At 40.3% G+C, this 18,569-nt stretch overlaps 9 protein-coding genes across 9 annotated transcripts; 5 read left to right on the top strand and 4 right to left on the bottom strand.

The window, feature by feature from the left end:
* Positions 1-1,449: 1,449 nt before the first annotated feature.
* V1514DRAFT_344925 (GNAT family N-acetyltransferase) lies at positions 1,450-1,890 on the top strand (the record flags this gene model as incomplete). The annotated part of the gene is made up of 1 exon (XM_066929211.1): positions 1,450-1,890. The coding sequence occupies one exon, from the start codon at positions 1,450-1,452 to the stop codon at positions 1,888-1,890; it is 441 nt and encodes a 146-aa protein (XP_066781092.1).
* Positions 1,891-2,176: 286 nt separating this feature from the next.
* V1514DRAFT_198921 (acyl-CoA dehydrogenase/oxidase) lies at positions 2,177-4,116 on the bottom strand. The gene is made up of 3 exons (XM_066924659.1): positions 3,844-4,116; positions 2,337-3,791; positions 2,177-2,261 (listed from the first exon to the last, which is right to left on the bottom strand). The coding sequence occupies exon 2, from the start codon at positions 3,784-3,786 to the stop codon at positions 2,539-2,541; it is 1,248 nt and encodes a 415-aa protein (XP_066781091.1). The 5' UTR covers positions 3,787-3,791; positions 3,844-4,116; the 3' UTR covers positions 2,177-2,261; positions 2,337-2,538.
* Positions 4,117-4,395: 279 nt separating this feature from the next.
* V1514DRAFT_344923 (Prp19/Pso4-like-domain-containing protein) lies at positions 4,396-4,997 on the bottom strand (the record flags this gene model as incomplete). The annotated part of the gene is made up of 4 exons (XM_066929210.1): positions 4,396-4,643; positions 4,710-4,814; positions 4,879-4,923; positions 4,982-4,997. 4 exons carry the CDS (start codon positions 4,995-4,997, stop codon positions 4,396-4,398), a joined length of 414 nt encoding a protein of 137 aa, XP_066781090.1.
* Positions 4,998-5,182: 185 nt separating this feature from the next.
* On the top strand, positions 5,183-8,946 carry V1514DRAFT_337616 (SNF2 family N-terminal domain-containing protein). The gene is made up of 3 exons (XM_066928703.1): positions 5,183-6,675; positions 6,735-6,957; positions 7,010-8,946. The coding sequence occupies exons 1-3, from the start codon at positions 5,407-5,409 to the stop codon at positions 8,851-8,853; spliced, it is 3,336 nt and encodes a 1,111-aa protein (XP_066781089.1). The 5' UTR covers positions 5,183-5,406; the 3' UTR covers positions 8,854-8,946.
* V1514DRAFT_198823 (uncharacterized protein) lies at positions 8,894-9,881 on the top strand. The gene is made up of 3 exons (XM_066924658.1): positions 8,894-9,096; positions 9,188-9,351; positions 9,432-9,881. Exons 1-3 carry the CDS (start codon positions 9,004-9,006, stop codon positions 9,715-9,717), a joined length of 543 nt encoding a protein of 180 aa, XP_066781088.1. The 5' UTR covers positions 8,894-9,003; the 3' UTR covers positions 9,718-9,881.
* Positions 9,721-11,643, bottom strand: V1514DRAFT_311969 (uncharacterized protein). Its single transcript, XM_066925807.1, has 3 exons — positions 11,491-11,643; positions 11,345-11,411; positions 9,721-11,272 (listed from the first exon to the last, which is right to left on the bottom strand). Exons 1-3 carry the CDS (start codon positions 11,498-11,500, stop codon positions 10,045-10,047), a joined length of 1,305 nt encoding a protein of 434 aa, XP_066781087.1. The 5' UTR covers positions 11,501-11,643; the 3' UTR covers positions 9,721-10,044.
* Positions 11,644-12,669: 1,026 nt separating this feature from the next.
* V1514DRAFT_337604 (acyl-CoA N-acyltransferase) lies at positions 12,670-13,806 on the top strand. The gene is made up of 3 exons (XM_066928702.1): positions 12,670-12,976; positions 13,067-13,300; positions 13,369-13,806. Exons 1-3 carry the CDS (start codon positions 12,833-12,835, stop codon positions 13,594-13,596), a joined length of 606 nt encoding a protein of 201 aa, XP_066781086.1. The 5' UTR covers positions 12,670-12,832; the 3' UTR covers positions 13,597-13,806.
* On the bottom strand, positions 13,698-17,006 carry V1514DRAFT_369844 (adaptin N terminal region-domain-containing protein). Its single transcript, XM_066929961.1, has 2 exons — positions 16,519-17,006; positions 13,698-16,445 (listed from the first exon to the last, which is right to left on the bottom strand). The coding sequence occupies exons 1-2, from the start codon at positions 16,815-16,817 to the stop codon at positions 13,814-13,816; spliced, it is 2,931 nt and encodes a 976-aa protein (XP_066781085.1). The 5' UTR covers positions 16,818-17,006; the 3' UTR covers positions 13,698-13,813.
* Positions 17,007-17,117: 111 nt separating this feature from the next.
* Positions 17,118-18,473, top strand: V1514DRAFT_337600 (vacuolar import and degradation protein-domain-containing protein). Its single transcript, XM_066928701.1, has one exon. It carries the CDS (start codon positions 17,322-17,324, stop codon positions 18,279-18,281), a length of 960 nt encoding a protein of 319 aa, XP_066781084.1. The 5' UTR covers positions 17,118-17,321; the 3' UTR covers positions 18,282-18,473.
* The last annotated feature ends 96 nt before the right edge of the window (positions 18,474-18,569 follow it).

Raw genomic sequence — 18,569 nt, 5'->3', positions numbered from 1 at the left:
TTAAACAGTAATAGTAGACTCTTAGAATCTTTTGCCGCATGATTCGATACTTGATACATAATCGATAATATTCATCTCTGGTAAGACATCTCATCAGTTGCATTTGCTAAGTCGTTTTTACATACTAATGTATCATGAACAACAATGAGTATCCTAAGCAGTATTCTACGCTCTCGTTATTGTATCTAAACGAACCACTTTCAGCCTGTAGTACTCCACATGGCTTACTTGCCAATTTGTTAAACCCTTGAGCTATCCAATGAGCTCCGCGTGCTACCGGCTTGAGAAACCATAATTTAACTGTCATTATAATACTCGTATTGATACAGAATTCGCATCCCCGTGTATATATCAAGCTTGAATCCCAGTTCGCCAGACACACTTCTTTATCAGATGTGCCTTTTGGGTTAAGTAAGGTAATACCTATATACTACCATTTCTGTAGTCAACTAACCTTGATATCACATCAGGATAGTACCTATGACTACGTCCGTAATATCGTAATGATTGTTAGGCCCACAGCTACGTTTCGTTGGGTATCCCCGAGACAAAACTATTTGATCTTTCCCTGTTGAAATATTCGCACGTGCAGCACTAATAAAAACAAGCAATTTGTATATGATCATGTTATTCACATAAACAAAGTGAGCGTGCGCCCAGGAAAAAATTGTTATTACACTGTTGCAAACATTATACAAACGTGATTTCCAATAAACCTGAATCCGTGGCTTACATGCCAGAATGATAAAAGGTGTATAATTTTTTGCAGGACTAGTTATCAGTCTAGTTATTGTTAAAAGTGCGCTTGGGGAAGGGTTAGCCACACTAATAATATTGACACAAGTAATAATAATAATAATAATAATAATAATAATAATAATAATAATAATAATAATAATAATAATAATAATAATAATAATAATAATTAATAATAATAATAATAATAATAAACACAAAAATAATTATATAAACCAATAAACCAATAAACCAATAAACCAATAAACAATAATATTATTTCATATTAACTTAATATCAACTTGCCTTGGGGAAGGGTTAGCCAGGCTAATAATATTGACGCAAGAAATAGCAAGGAGAGGAAAAATTAAACAGAAAGAAGCTTGTTCAATAAGAATAAATAGAAGAATCATAACCCTACTCCTAAAACCTTCAACAGTTATGGTGCGTTCCCCTGAAATTACGTAATTCTATGAGCTTTCTTGGGCGAAAACTGGCGTTTTTTAGATTACCATGGCAAAATTAATAGATTAAAGCTTTAAGGCCATCCATCACAGGTAAAACGAACAGAGGAAATAAGTTATTTATGCGATTTCTCTGTGTTCTTTATTTAAGAAATCTGATCTTTTGTTTGTGGAACACCTAGCCCAACTGGTACTTGAGGGGCGGTACATTACTATATATATATTATAGGCACATCAATGTTTCATGGTCATGACTATTGATATTAAACATGCATTTGGAATTGGACCAATTCAAGTCGACGCAATGACCATTAGAACTACCGTTTTTGTCAATGAACAAGGAGTCGCTATTAATGAAGAACTGGATGGTCATGACGCTGAAGCCATCCATATCATTGCCTATTTTGATGGCAAGTTGGCTGCAACAGCTCGTTTGTTGGAAGAAGACATTGGCGTTTGGCATGTTCAGCGAGTTGCAACGGTATACTCGATGCGCGGTAAAGGGCTAGGCAGTGCGCTATTTGACTACATTGAAAAATTAGCACCTGGTTATCAGATTCACACCTTAATTTTAGGCGCACAATTACAAGCACGCGGCTTCTATGATGGCCTGGACTTTGAATCTTTTGGTGATCAGTTTTTAGATGCAGGTATTTGGCATGTTAACATGAAAAAAAAGTTAACCAAATAAAAGGAGTGTCTGTGGATGCAATGCTTGTTTTTACGACAGAAACACGCGATTTTGCATGTCATTGACTGGTATTTTTGGTGCTTGCTTGTTTTTGCATTTGCATAATGAGTGGTTGAATTGGTTTAACGATTTATGTGTATTAAAAAAACAAAAAAAAACAAACTAGTACAATTCGAAGTGCGTGTTCACGGTCCCGCCTGCACGTAATCTGGTAAATTAACGCCGTGTAGACAATTGATCGAAAAGAAAATATATACGTTTGCTTGACGCAGCAGTATGAACAGGTACAGTTGCTAAGTCTTATAAGGGCAAGCTTGGCTCGGTTTTCGCTCGGGGTCGTCCTTTCAGTGAAAGCGAAATTATGTTAGGGCCTACGGCAATTCATTAAAAAAATATTCGCTAAAGACTACTGCGTATTAACTATGCTATGTGTGTGCTAATCTTACAAGCAGTCCAGTCAAATCATTTGCCATGGAATTTGCAGAGTTCCGTGACCTGCTACATGGCGAGCGCATGTAAAAACGACATTGATGGCTTTGGTTGAGAGTATTTATGCAGGGAGTGGGGTGTTGGCTTTGAGATCATCAATAAGCTACGATAATACAACGTTACCTGCAAACAATACATAAAACTACACTCGCCTTGTTCCTATCTATATTCCTTTTGAATCAACTTTGCAATTGTTTGCAATTGGATGTTTGAAGTACCTTCATATATCGACCCAATTTTGGAGTCGCGAAAAAATTTTTCAAGCGACTCTTCCCTCGTGAAGCCTACTCCGCCCATCCATTCGACCGCTTTCGATGCCGTTTTTTCCGCCACTTGACTAGCAATCAACTTTGCAATTGCAGCTTCTTTCACAAACGATCCTCCGGAATCCTTAATTCGAGCAGCATTGTACAGCAACACACGAGATGCTTCGATTTCGGCTGCAACCTGAGCAATCTGGAATTGCATGCCTTGAAAGTCACCAACATACTGACCAAATTGTTTTCGGTCTGCGGTTACGTATTTTACTGCTCTATCGAACGCTCCCTGCGCCAGGCCAGTCATTTGTGCCGCAATTCCTATTCGGCCTTCATTCAAGCATTCAATCGCAATCTTGTAACCCTGGCCTTCCTCCCCTAGCAGGTTTTCTTTCGGCACCGGAACTTCGTCAAACGCAAGAACTGCGGTAGAACTGGCCCTTATTCCTAATTTTTTTTCTTTTTTAACAACCTGGACTCCCCATGATTTTTCCAGCACAAACGCAGTGATGCCGCGATAACCCTTTTCTGGCGCGATGTTGGCAAACACGATAAAGATCTCTGCCTCGGCTCCATTAGTAATCCACATCTTGCCGCCGTTAAGCACGTAACTTCCATCGTCCAGTTTTCTGGCCCTGGTTTTTAACGCAAATGCGTCGGATCCGGAACTTGGCTCGGAGAGTGCAAACGCACCAAGCTTGTCGACCGCCAACTGTGGAAGGTAAGTTTGCTTAATGTGATCAGACCCCCATTTGCGAACGCAGGTATTGACAAGAGTATTATGCACGTCGTTTAGCACTGATACAGATGGGTCTGTTTTTGCCAATTCCTCCACTATTGCAACTGCAGCTGTAAAGCTTGCACCTGCACCTCCATACTCTTCCGGAGTCTCGACGGCCATCAGGCCGGTATCAAACAGAGCCCTTGTGATTTCCGGATCCATTCGCTCGGCTTCGTCCATTTCATGAACCTTGGGTGCAATCAAATCAGCTGATATCTTTGCCACAGTGGACCGAAACAGCTCAACCTCATCATCAAACTGAAGAACTGACGAGCGAACTAAATGGGATGAAGAAAATGGTCTGCATGACTGTACAGCCATGCATCTTCGTAACGACGTATTAATGGTCCTAAGCATTGCGGGTCTCATAAAAACTAAACCGTATAATTTTGAGTAATCTGTGTAAGCTCTCGAACATAAACATACTCGATCCTTTATATGTTAAAGCAGCATCAGTTTTTTGTGGGGTTGAGCAGCGGGCATGTGATAACCCCACTATAAAAACTCCCCCCTATGCAGGCCGGGTAATGAACAAGGACTGCTGACTGCAAATCACTGTTTTATTGTAAACGTCAAACCGTGCTCAGTGATTAATCCTGATATCAGTTGTTACGCTGAAAGTTTTAATTTTCCTTATCTTTGAAATTCGCGCTCTATTGTAGAAACAACCAATTTACAAACGGGGATGTATATTCTGATAAATTTTTATTCATAAAGTTATTGGCCATATCTTAGATTGAGATAAATAGGGAGTAACCGTATCATTTGAAAACTTATTGTTGGGAGGTGCCAAAAAAAAGAAGACCGTCAAGTAGAGTCGCAGGTTTTTGTTCGGTACTTTAGTAATGAAATCGTTAATAGAGATAATAAAATTTTTCGACAAGTATGATAGTTCAAGTTCCTAAAAAGTCATATGTTTTATTCAAAATATGCAACCCTTGATGATAAATGTTCAACATGTTATACATTTTATACATTTTAACTTTCATTCTTTGCTCGACTTATCGCCGCTCTTGCATCATCCCTCTCTTTTAAAAGTCGTGCCACAACCTTAGTTGCGGCTTCATGATGATACAGTGTCGAGCTGAGCTCTTTTTTTGTCTCCAGCAATTTCTTCTTTAATTCAAAATTTTCGAGCGCCAACGAATCATACTCAGATCCAAACGTATGCAAAAGTGAAGGAATCGATTGTAATGGCGCTGATTTAGATGCCACTGTATGATCGTCTATAATAAAATTTGTTTAATGTTAGATTTCCTATTTCAGACCATTTCGTATTCGTTACTACTGACTGTTGACTTCAATAAGGTCTAATTCTGATAATGGTTCCCCGTTTAATGGATCTTGATTATTCTGTAGTATGTACTCCTCAATAGCAGCTTTTTCAAATATGCCGCCTATTTAAAAATCACTTGTTAATGGCTCGTTTGCAATAATCTTGTTTGCAAACTTGACTCTTACCACTCGATTTTGAGACTACCGGATTCGTCACTGGCTTCCCAGTTACTGTTATATCCATATTAGATTCAACAATTTTTTCCCCCTTCTAAATACATATTCTTACATTCACATAAGGTCATTCTAAAAATATGTATTGTATCAAGTGTTTTGAGTGCCGTTCTTCGTCACCTTGTTTACTAACCGATGCACTTCAACTCCATCTAAATTTTAGCGGAAACCGTGGGTTCGGGTAAATTGAACTTAATTATTGGCACTTATACAACAATAGATTTATTTAGAAATGTTGCTTGTAAGTTTCCATTAAAATTTTTATTATAAATAGTTTAAACTTCTATTTTTTACAAAGATTATGATTTTAAGTTCTTTATTATACTACATATAAATATTTAGGAAAAAAAAACAGAAGACAACTTGTACCGTGAACGCGTCTTCTAACGCGTCTGCAAGCAGTTTCTAAAATATTATCAGAGTTACGCGTTTTGTATCCTGGTTTATACGCCTCGGGTTAATTTCGTACAAAACAAGATAATGGAAGGCAATCCTGCTAAGAAACGTCGGTTTTTCAAAAATGAATCCGAGTTTATGAATAATGTAGTTTTTCAAAACCTTAACGAGGCCTCTTCAAAGGCGTCGAACACTCCTGGACCTCAGACTTCAGAACTCACTACAAATTCGTTTCCAACGCCGTCAACATCACCGTCACTAGGTTTGTCACCTTCATCGGCGACTTCTGCCAATAATGAAACGGAAGCGTTTGGTATTGAAATGCTTGAGAAGATCATTGAAGAGAAAGTCAGCAACGAAGTCCTGCTTGCCTTGCGGGAGCTTAGCGGCGGCGATTTAAGCAGTGCAATCAACTATTACTTTGACGGCACACTAAAGAAATTTCTGAGTGCACGAAAGAGTAATAATAACACTATTAAACCAGAGCCATCAAATTTTAGTTCAAATTTAAACTTGAGACAATCTACAGTAAGTCAGCGACCAGATAATAATGATAGTCATGATAAACCTCAGCCTGCAAGGCTAAATGAGACCAGGAGGTACATTGGTAGTTTTACTATAGAAGCTTGGGCAATAAGAAGTGGTACAGGCATGTTGAATTATAAAGACAAAGTTTTCATTAAGCGACAAGAACGGAAAAAGGTTGTGTTTGGTCAGAAAGTAATAAGCAAGGCTGAAGACATTATTGTAAAACTGACCGACAAGCAAGGGCGAGAGGTTGCACGGTTGCCGCAGGACAAGGCAACATTTGTGTCATCCCTTCTTGATCTTCAAATTTGTGAATTTGCAGGTTCGGTCGTGTTTGCTGATTATAAGATCTCTGCTGGTGATAATATTTTGGTATCTCTGGAGTGTTATATAAAATTATCCGCGTTTGACAATAATCAAGGAGATAAAAATGTTTCTGATAATCGCAAACTTATTTTTTTACAAACTAAGGAAACCGAGGATGAAAAGCAACTTCGGCTCAGACAAGTTGCTCTGGTTAGATTATTTCTTGAAGTCGGATTGAAACCTTTCAAGGCTAGTGACGCCGTAAAAATTGATCATGCACGGGGGAGATTGGAAATGGCAGCCATGGCGGAACAGTTCGATGTCAAGGTTGGATCTGCTAATGGGTTAAAATCGGCGGTTGGCGATAACAAATCCGACGAAGAAGAGACCGAAGAGAAAGATTTAGAACAGGGGCAATTAGATGCATTATACAAAAAAGCACAAATGTATGATATAGATATGGAACAAGCTGAACCTGCCGAAACGTTTAATATGAACCTTCACGTGTACCAGAAACAGGTAAGTTATCGGGTTGCTTTTTTAACTACGAACTGATTTTTTTAATGCAACGTTTACAGGGTCTCCGATGGATGTTGGCCAAGGAAAATTTAAATGATGATCAGATTAAGGGAACACCTGATTTAATGCATCCGTTATGGGAGGAATATAAATGGCCAATTGCCCCGGACGATCAGGATGTCAAACGAGGTGACAGTTTTTATTTGAATCCATATAGCGGAGAGCTTAGCCTGAAATTTCCACGAATGCAGAAGACTAGCTTGGGTGGAATTCTTGCTGACGGTAAGACTTATTACATTTTTTTTTTTTTTTTTTGAGTGCTAATTATATAAAGAAATGGGTCTTGGCAAGACAATTTCGACAATGGCACTGATTCATTCGAGCAAGCATGGTCCTGCTAACTCGTCAGTTCCTTCATCCGGTAAGCCATTTGCAAGCAACACGACGCTTGTGGTTGCACCAATGTCACTATTATCACAATGGGAATCGGAAGCAACTCAGGCTTCCAAGCCTGGCAGTTGCAATGTAATAGTCTATTATGGTCAGCGAAATGTTAATTTTCATGATTTTGTAACGGATTCAAAGCACATGACGGTAATAATTACGTCATACGGCACGGTTGTTTCGGATTTTGGTCGGCGTAAGGCAGGAGATCGAACCGGTACGACATTGTATGACGTGCAATTTTTGAGAATTGTTTTGGATGAGGCGCATACGATCCGAACTCGAACCACTCACATATCAAAAGCATGTTGTGAACTACTATCGGAACGGAAATGGGCCTTGACCGGAACCCCGATTGTGAATCGATTAGAAGATTTGTACTCTTTGGTACGGTTTTTAAGAATCGAGCCATGGTCGCATTTCCAATTTTGGCGTACGTTCATTACTATTCCTTTTGAGTCGAAGGATTTTTTGCAAGCTCTTGATGTTGTGCAGACCGTGCTTGAGCCGATAATTCTTCGACGGACCAAGAACATGAAAGACAAGAACGGAGAACCGTTAGTATCTTTGCCTCCAAAGAAAGTTATTACGGAAACCATCAATTTGACTGAAACGGAGAGGCAAGTCTATGATTTGTTTTACAGGATGGCGAAGGCAACCTTTAATCGAAACCTGGCAAATGGGACGGTGTTAAAGTCATACACGACAATTTTATCACAAATTTTACGACTTCGACAATCATGTTGTCACCCGTCATTGGTTCAGACGGCAGTCCGAGGAGATGAATTGGAAAACGGTGGAGAAGATTCAAGCACTAAGCTAACAGATGGTAACGGAAATCAAGGATTATTGGATAATGAAGACGAGGTAGATTTGGAGCAGCTCTTGGCAAAATTTAATCAGACAGAAGAAGAGAGCAGCGTCACGGACACGTATGGGATAGAAGTCGCGCAACAAATTGTTCAAGAAACAGATCAAGAATGCCCGATTTGTTCATCAGAGCCTATAATTGATCCGGTCGTGAGTTCATGTTGGCACATGTCATGCCTGAAATGTTTAATAGAACATATAGACTTTCAAGAGCAACGAAATCAAACACCTCGATGTCATAGTTGCCGTAAAGAAATTTCAAAAAACGATATTTTCGAAGTCATCGCCCATGTCACAGACGGTAACGACACGAAAGAATATTCATTACGACGGTACAAGCCGCAATCGTCTGCTAAGATTTCACATTTAATGACCAAATTACAAGCAATCCGACAGGAAGAGCCGAATACTAAATCGGTAGTCTTTTCGCAATTCACTGGATTTTTGAATAAAATTGAAGAATCATTAAGTCGTCACAAGTATAGATATCTTCGATTTGATGGTCAGATGACTAAAAAACAACGCGAACACGTATTGCAAGAGTTTCAAACCCAACCCAAGTACACAGTATTGTTGATCAGTTTAAAATCTGGCGGGGTTGGTCTTAACTTGGTGTCGGCCAGTAAAGTGTTCATGATGGATCCGTGGTGGAGTTTCGCCGTGGAGGCGCAAGCCATTGATCGCGTGCATCGCATGGGCCAAACTCAAACCGTGACGGTATATCGATTAATCGTCGAAGGCTCGGTTGAAGAACGCATGTTAAAAATTCAAGACCGCAAGCAATTTTTGGCATCTAGTTTGGGCATGTCAGAGCAGGAGAGGAAAAACAAGCGCATTGAGGACATTAAGCTATTGTTTGGATAAAAAACAGAACAATAGAAAAAAATGACGTAGAAAAAAGTTGGGGAAAAGTTTAAGAGCACAGCCGCACGAGCGAGCATATGTTTGTAACATCATTCTCTTCTTTTTTATATATATTTTTACATTTGTTTTGGTAGAGATTTAAAGAAGAAAATGTCAGCATTTATTGGAAAATATATTGCTCGAAGATTTTTCAAGGAATCAGTAAACAACGCGTTTGGCACTGAAGATCCTTATTTTGAACAGGCAGGTCATTTTCATAACCCCCGCTACGACCTACCGCAACGGGTCAAATCAATTGATAATTTCCCATCTTTAACTGACATGTATCTATCAGGCTCCGCAAGAAAATGCAGATGATCAAAGAAAATCAAAAAAACGCCGTTATCGACCCCCACCAGCTGGTATTTCAGAAAATGATCGCAAAGTATTAACAAAGGTCAAGAGACGTGCTTGGTATTTGGACATGAGCCTTGGTTGGTGCTGTTGCGTCGGTATTGGGTAAAGCTAAAAATAAATCTTGTGGCTTGACTTTTTTTTTAAAAAAAAATAGAAAAAAGGAAACTAATTGGGATTATTAGTTGGTCATCTGTTATAGGCATTATTCCTGGCATTGGTGATATTATCTCCGCGTATTTGTCCTACTTGGTGGTTCGAGCGGCCAACAAGATCGACGGCGGACTTCCCGGTTGGTTGTATTCGAAAATGATGGCCAACGTGATTATTGATTTCTTATTTGGACTGGTTCCGATTGTTGGCGACGTGGTTGATATCTTGTACAAGGCCAATAGCCGGAACGCATTGTTGTTGGAGAAATATCTTCGAGACCGCAATATTAGTCTCACAAAGGTTCGTAATACCAATTAGATATGTAGTTTATTATTTTTTTTATTTACCAGAGTAACAAGAGTTAAAAAAAAAAAAAAAAAAAAAGCTAACCGTATCAAAGGGAAAAAATCAACAAGCACGAGTTCAGGCCCCGGTGTTACCACCTAGAGTCAATCTTGATTTAAACATTAGTAGCAACAACAACAACAGCAACAACAACGATGCGGCAGTGCCACAATCGAAGCCAAGCTGGTTTTCTTGGGCAAGACCGAATTCGTCGACGGGTCAAACTGGGGATGACTTGCAAAGTGGAGCAATAACTCGAAAATAAAATAAGTGTAAAAGTAGTTCGTTGTCCGAGTACAATTAATCATGTAATTCAAATTCGTTCAAAATTTCTTGCTTTGAAGGTCTAGGATGCAAACTGACCCATGGAAACGATGTATTTTTGGTTGCAATCAGGCATCCGTAGCATAGTACAGGTCTCTGCGTGCTTGGTAACAATGACTCGGTCGTGCGATCGATTACAGCGGGCGAGTCATTAACCTCACTTGCCGCTGTTACCGTTTTCGTTGCCGTTGTTGTGGCAGGTTCGTTGACTGTTATATCGGTCAGCCATTTTCCCGGATCCTGGTCACCCTCACACGGCACCCCACAAATAAAACACGTGCTGGCAATGTCTTGTATTGGGTCGGCAAGCTTGTCGGCAGTTCGCACCACGGTGGATACGATACTGGGGAACGCGGTTTCAATATCGGCAAAATAATTGACCATCAAGTCATCAATCGTCATCATGCGCAACACGTTTGGCATGGCTATGGCAGGCTTGGCAACCAAATCTGAAATTTGCAAAAGATCAACGTATTGTTCGGTTTCGGCTCGCAAAACTTCACGTAAGGAGTATATGTGTGAAATGCCTTGCTTGACCGTGTCAGAAATTTGATGCGGCAGTGAAGAACCACGTCCCTTTGCGGTTAAGCTTAACGTTTTCTCTGCGATGCGGGTCATTGAGTCGCCCCACAGAATAGTTGAACAATTCAGGTCTGACGCAGATTGAAGGATTAAGCGCTGCCTGATGGATTCAATAATATCAAGTTTTGAAGTCCGATCCCTAATTGAGGACAGCAAGTCCTTCACGTTGTTGGTATGATCTTGCGGGTCAATAATATCTGACACGACATAATCTGATGTGGACAAATAATTATGAGTGAATTGCTGCGCATAAGCAAATTTGGATTCAAATATTGAATTCAAGCCAGTTTTTTTAATCACGCATGATTGACCAAACCGGTCCTGAAGTCGGTCCATAACCGTGGTGATGGGCTCAGCATAAGGGTAAACTTCAGATTGGTCCACGTGAATAACGAACAATTCAAACCCGGACCTACCACGGTGCATTGATCTTTGCTCGTGTAATAATGAAACTAACATTTCTAACAACGAAAGAGATGATTCTGAAAGTGAGAGTGCAAGCAGGACTCGAGGTGCGGATAGTTGCTGTTGTTCAAGGTTTGAAAGCGATTGGTCATATGATACCTTGTATTCTGCCATTTGCTTTCTTTGTTTGCCTCTAAGAAATCTAACAAAACATTCTCTATAATGCACAATGTTAAAAAAAACTATGCTTTTTCTTTTCGTTTTTAATTTTTTTTCCTAATCAGCTTACTTGCAGAAGGGCTCTTTGCGGGAGACATACACCGCTTCGTTCTTTTTGCACCTTTTGCAAAGCGTGTCTAAAAAATTTAACTTGTTAAAAATCATAACACAATTTATATAATAAGCTAGAAAGAAAAAATATATATATTTACATACCAGTTGTCATTTCAAAATTATGTATTGTTTATTGTTTGATATTGTTGATTTGCAGAGTGCCACAATAATTTTTTTTTTCAAGATTATAAATTTTGATTTAATTTAGACTTTTGTTTTGCCGCGTACGAACTCTCTTCCATGCACTCACACTTTTCGACTCTGAGATGGCTTGCTCATTCAAGTTTTTCAACTTTGTGACGTTTCTCTGCTTGTTACTCCGAGATCCGTTATTACACAATGGACCCTAGCGCCTGACAGTTAGGATTCCTCATATATTGAAGCGATCCCAATTTGGCTTGATTTCAATACCAGCGGTTGTTATTTCAGTCATTTCTCCTCTCCATGTTAACAAGAACTGCACCCCTGCCTTTCAGTGTTGTCACTGTGCGTCTCGTGGACATCATTGGAAACGGTGCTCCTAGCCACCATGGCAGGTTAGTTGCCCTCCGCGGTGTAAACGTGGCGAAACGTATAAAATATGGTTGGCCGACTCTTATTTTTGCCTACACACGTAACGTTTCGACTTGACCGGTGTATTAGTATTTTTTACTTAGCTACTACAGATACTATAGAACCAGCACTTGAAACATGGTTCCATCCTTCAAAAGCATCGAAGGGATTTGTGAAGAGTATAATGCAATGAACTCTATGTAAATTTAAGAGGATTATCAAAGCCAGTTTTTGTTGCCTAACCTTCAATTGAGAGAATTATCGGGATTAAAGTTTTTTTTCCGAGGACTTTGGAATTCAAGAAGCAGTTCTATATAGATAGTTGTATCACATATTTGGTGGCTCGATTACAATTGTGCTTTGTGAGATTTTGTATATGTTGGCAAATATCAATCATGAGTTGCCACTGATTGGTTTATTTTTGCATTTTGATTTGTTCGATCTATTTTGTATTTTTTTGCTGTACAGTGCAAGCTCACTTTTTTGTATTTCTGCCGTCATTAAGAAAACAAAAAGCGTGTAACAGATATATAATAGTAGCACGTGCTCCACATGCCGTCATATATTGAATCAGGTTCTGAAAACCTCAAACATGCCGGTGGTGATGGATGTATTTTGGCTAGTTATATAATTTGGGGCTTATCGCAAAGTGCGCCTCCCGGCCTCTCCGCATTTGCGCTTAAATCCCCCGCCTTGAAATTAAAAATAGGACAAGATAAAGACATATGACCTCTCTTTATTTATTTATTCATTAATTCTCTCTCTTTTTTTTTTTCTTTAGAGAGGCAAATAAAGTTGATTTTCATCGGTTTATTGACATTCTTTTTGTTTATTTTTAAGCCGCCGTTGTGTTATACCTTGGCAAATTAGGCATATATGATGGGCGGTCGTGATGGCGTGTGATAACACGGCTTTTAATTTCCTGCCGCTTTTGCCATTGTCAAAAGAAAACAAGGGTGGAAATGGGACCGAGTATTCAAAGATAATGTTGCGATCAATGAAATCTACAGATATTGATCTTATTCAAGAATTTCTGGTAATCCGTTCATTTAATCTTGCGCAACGTTGCAATTTGTATATATCGTGTGACGCTAATGAATATATATTTTTTGTCCCTCCAAAAAAGAAATCAAATTTTCCCATTACTTATTCGTCATCGTTTTGGTTGCAATTTATCTTTGCAAAAGGTCATTATTGTCAATGCGCTATTGATTTGCCGTCCAGGCAAATCATTGCCGTCGTGGCTGGCAACGTCATGCCCGGTCTGGCTAATCCGGCTGGCAAATGGACCGGTCAAGTCATGGTGCTTGCCGTTCATCATGGTCATCGACGCGAGGGTCTTGGTTGCCGATTATTACGGGTAAAGTCGGTTTGTTGTGATTCAATACTTCATATAGTTAGAGAAATATTAAACTTCTTTTTCATTAGCGACTGGAATCAGAATTTTGTTGTCATATTGTTCGCGAGCAATCACGACAGAATAATGGTTCAAGCCACAATATTAATAATAATACCATATTTCTTACCGTGGCCAGCAAGAATACCGGCGCGATTAGTTTTTATCAATCGCAAGGTTACGAATTTGAGAAATTAGCAACAAGTTATTATGGACGATTGAATCATGGACAGGTAATGAGCAAACAACTTTGTGTTTGATTGATTTCTTTTAGAGTTTGGAGTTATTTCTAATCGGCGTTTTTCTATATTTTTTTTTTTTTTTTAAATAATCATGGACTACGAGGCGGCGGAATGGAGTATTGTGAGTGTTCAGGTTTGCATATTTTTTTAAAACATAATTAAAAATACTCTTTTTAAAACACTGTCAAAAAAATAAAATTTAAATCCTCCTCTTGTAACAGTTTTTCATAACAAATTATTTTGCTTGCCTTTGCGCGGCAGCAATGCGATCGCCTAATGACAACGCTAAGCCTTGTCCTTTACTCCGAATCCTGATATGGCCCACAATGTTTCCGGATTCTTCCTTTTCGATACTCAAGTTCGCAAGCGCATCTTCACCAAACACTGACCTGGCATACAAGTTTGCAGACAAAAACTGGCAGTCTCCCTTTAATGAATTCTCTGGCGTGAGCACGGCCATGTTGGTATACTTAACCAAGTTATCAAGATAGCCCTTTAATGTGGACTTGGACGTGGCCGACCATGCTGTCTGTTTGTTGTAACTTGCACCATGAGAATTGATGTTGACCTTGTTTTCCCATTCAAACTCAGTCCACATTGTTCGGAATTGGGTCTCCGTGACTGATCCGGGTTGAATATAATCCATAATATCAACATGCACATCGTTCAAAATCACGATATTATTTTCAGTAGATGATGATCCGTCGTAGACAATGTTTCCGAAAATTACGCCTGTATCGGTCGAAGATACCTTGACGGCGGCCTGCACAGAATAGAACGCATGAGGTCCAAGATTCTGAGTTGTCGGTTTCTCGACAACTTTCAAGTCACCCAACGTGGCAAATTCAACCGTCAAGTTTTGAAGCGTCTCCGTGGTTTGATTGACTAGTAAAACGTCCAACAAAATATCAAATTGATGCACCTTAACATACGCTTCAGCGTAAACCGTATCTGAAAATCCGGTTAATTGCACGACCTTGCTCAGTTTTGACGAAACGTCTGCCGTAGCAGCTTCAGATCCGGTAGCCTTGGACAGGTCTAATTCAAACTCGTCCTGACCTTCCACGGCAGACTTCTTGGCCAGTTGTCTGATTCCAAGACTGTCATCTATTTGAATCGCGTTCTTTTCCCTCTCAAGCCTGTCCTTATCTGCACGCTTGGAATCTTCAGCAACAACCATGGCTCGGAAAGCAGCATGCGTGTCTTGCAAAAATACTTCATCTACCAATTCGGTTTGTTGCAAATCAGAGAGTGACTTAATGCATGACATGATTCGGTCCACAGAATCTTCATCAATCGGTGCCTTGGCAAACTGTGATTGGCCCACGCGTAGAATCGAAATCAATATCAGCATGGCTTCAGCCCGTAACAAGTTCTTTTGCTTGTCATCGGTAGAATTCTTTGCAAATCGTAAAACCAATTTGGTAAGCGTGGACGACAATGTAGAAGCAAGATAATAATCACCATCCAGGATAAGTTGACGCAACGGTGGCTTCGATGCGGCCTTGACAGCTTCAAGCTTAGCCTGAGCAGCCGAATCAGAAGTAAGTGCTGATTCGGTCGCATATGTACCATCGGGCAAGACCTTTCTTGAAGGCTTGTTGGATGCTCCGTTAACCTTGTTGTTGCTGCTGTCCTCACCAGATTCAAATAAACCAGCTTCATGTTGACTGCCATCTTCATGTGCTAATTCTAATAACTTTTGCTCAGCAGCCAAGATTGGCAGTTCTCCAATACTAGACCGAATATTTTTCCATGAATTCTTAATATCATCCTCTGAAGATGCATACTCGCCCACAATCCATAAAACGCCTCTGGAAACCTTGCCACTACGCACGTCACCAAGAGTAGATACTAATCGAGACAAGATCGGTTGTCGAAGATCTGGGAATTTTTCAACAACTTCCTTAACAAACGAAATCACGTCAACAGCCGAGCTACTATTAAAACCGGTAATAAAATCTAGCAAGAGCTCGACTACGGAAGAGGCAACTTCGGCAAACTTAATTGCGCATAAATGAATGGCATGAATTAAAAGATGGCGGTATTCATTGTTCTTTTCATATTCCTGATCCAAGGTCTTGGTAAGTTCTTTTTTCAGCAATAGAATGACCTCTTGCACGTTCTTGCTAGAAATCATTTCCAATGCAATATCCAAAGCCTTGCGACGAACGTCAATATCAGGAGATGACAACACGCGTAAGATCTCCATAGTCAAATCATCCAAAACGCCTTCATTGCGAACGCGTAATTGATCAACCCTGTCCAAAACAATTAACTTGACATTATTATCTGATTCCTTGACTGAGAGTTCAATAAATTTTGCAGCAGCGGCTTTGATGGCAACAGGATTGCTGGTAAGTGCAGTTAACGCGGTGGCAGCCTCGTACACGACCGTGTTTGATGATGCTTCCAACAAGTCAAACACTAGGCGCAGGTAGCGAGCTTTGTTAGCCGCATTGCGACCGGCGTCCTTTCGAATAAACTCGATAAACGCGAGTTGCAAAAGTTCATCCAATGATGAAATCGTGTCATAATTTTTTTGTACGTATTGAACCGCACCCTCGACGTAAATGTTCGATAACACAACAAACGCGTTTCGTTTGCACGCTGTATCCGACTCGGTTTCGAGGAAGCCAAGAATCAACTCTGCTGCGTCAGGAACGAGGTGTTCTGCAAGCGTGTAAACCGAGTAAATCGCAAACACGGCATTCTTTCTGACATAGGCGTGACGATGTTCGAGACAGGCCCGTACGGATGGAATTAGCGGGTCGAGCAATTCAGGTTCTTTTAACTTGCTTAAAAACCGCAGAGTCGCGCCTCTGATGTATTCGTTCGGGTGCTGTAAGTCGTTTCGGATGGCATTGCTTCAATGGCAACAAGTTAGTTTTGAAATTCTTTCAAAAACAACAAAAAAAAAAATTCAACTGTGCATCATACCAGACAAGAATCATTTCCTGCTTAAGCTTTCCGTCTGGGTTGAGTTTAGGACATATCTCCCAGTAAAAATGCAACAGTTTTTTCAGTGCCTTGTTTTTGGACGGCATGACAAACCGAATAACGTGCATCAACAAAAATGGCAAGGAATCACCGTTGAGCATGATAACAAGAATGCGCTTCATAGCTTCGATCTTGATTGGATCGTTGCCCTTTTCGAGTTGGAAACGCAGGTCCTGTAAGGACGGCTGGTCTGCCGACGAGGACTCGTGGACCAGGGTATACGACGACACCTCGGTCATAATTGCAATTGAACTGAAAAGATTGGGCAATTAAAAAAACGCTTTTAATTTCGCTTCTACCTTTTATTTTCTAGTATTTCGTCTTGTACCCCCTCGAATCAGTTTTAAAGCAATTAATTGGTATTGTTATGGACAGCTGTATAAGTCGTTTTTCGTTGTAGGGACGCCGCCAGCAACGGACAGCGGGGCCCGGGCGTAACCTGAGGCACGGCAGATCACAAACCGTGTGTCACAAAAAATCACAATAGCTGTTGGTTATATTGTTACTTGTATTATTGTATAATAACACGAAAAATATATGTTTTCTATCGTCAATTCTATTTCGAGTGTGGACCCATTGTCTGCAAACCAGGTGGCAAATTTTTTGTTCATTTCAAGCACGAGTATGTGCTAAGGTGCGTTGATTTTTTAATAATAGTTTGCTGCCCAGTGCCTTTTTTTTATTTTTTTTTGGGTTGTCTTGCATGAGGCTAACAAGTTTGGCGTTTTATTTTCATTTCCAGCATGCCAGGATTGAGAGATTCACAAGGTCGAATAACTTCATTTAGTCGACTAAATCTTACTACAGCGTTACAGGCCATTGCAATTCAAGCCATCGATTCAACCTCACTATCTCATACTGCCACGTCTCCCAGCGGCAGGTCTTACACGGTTGAAGAAATTTTGTACGGCGCGCGCTGGCCCGAAATGTCACCCGCGCCTTCAACAGAACCGGCGGCTGCAGAGAATGACGAGGATTTTTTAAGACGGAAAAAGACTCGGTCGAGTTATGTGTGTGCGGAAGATGAGGTGTTACAAGACGTGCCAGGGCTGGATGCGTTACCGGTGACTTCGCCGGCCACGCCTACGCCGTTGGAACCAGCGTCCGATCTCGTACATCACAATCGAGTGTTGACCACTTCGGAATCATCTTTTTTACGATCGGGATCAAAATTTATTGGCACTCAGCAATCGGGCAGATCAACTTATGAGGTTCATGTCGAACTTAAGCATGTCAGCATGGCAGAATCATTTGTTTGCGGGCACTTGCATATTCAGGGCCTGACTGAGGATCATCCCACATTAACTACTTATTTTGAAGGTCAAATGATTGGACCCAAGTATTCATTCATAACCCGCCGGCGCGATTGGGGCGCTTCCGAAAAAGTCGACATTGCTCACTGGGCAAGGTTTCCATCATGGCGGCCGCTGGCCAAACAGGCAAAGAGGCAAGACTATTGCCATACCAATTTTGATCAAAGAGATCATATTTTCATGCGATGGAAAGAATGTTTTCTTGTACCGGATCATAGGGTCCGGGATATTAATGGCGCTTCGTTTGCAGGATTTTATTACATCTGCTTCAACCAGATGACCGGGTCGATTTCCGGATTGTACTACCATGAAAGTTCAGAAAAGTATCAGCAGTTGGAGCTGTCTCATATAAATGATCATGGCAATTATTATGCATATGAATTCCGATAGAGACAAAAGTTGCTTCTTCTCTTTCTTTTATATTTAATTTTTTTATATTTCCCTTTATTGGTGTTTATTGGTGGCGTGTTGGGATTGTACATTTATCTAGCCGATATTTTTTTTTTCATTCGTATAATGTTAAGCTGCTTGTTCTGTATTTGTATTAAATTATGTTAATATATATATATATATTTGGTTGCCAGGGCTTGTCGTTTTAGCGAATTAAGGTTTAAACAGGGGCATTTTCCCTTGCCTCGAGTGAGATATCGCCGATAAGTGCCATCGCCGACCGAGTAA

The sequence above is a fragment of the Lipomyces japonicus genome (assembly GCF_038497905.1).
Source record: "Lipomyces japonicus strain CBS 7319 unplaced genomic scaffold V1514scaffold_62, whole genome shotgun sequence".
NCBI lineage: Eukaryota > Fungi > Ascomycota > Lipomycetes > Lipomycetales > Lipomycetaceae > Lipomyces > Lipomyces japonicus.
Note: the sequence above shows the minus strand (reverse complement) of the source record. Positions and strands in the feature narration are given on the sequence as shown.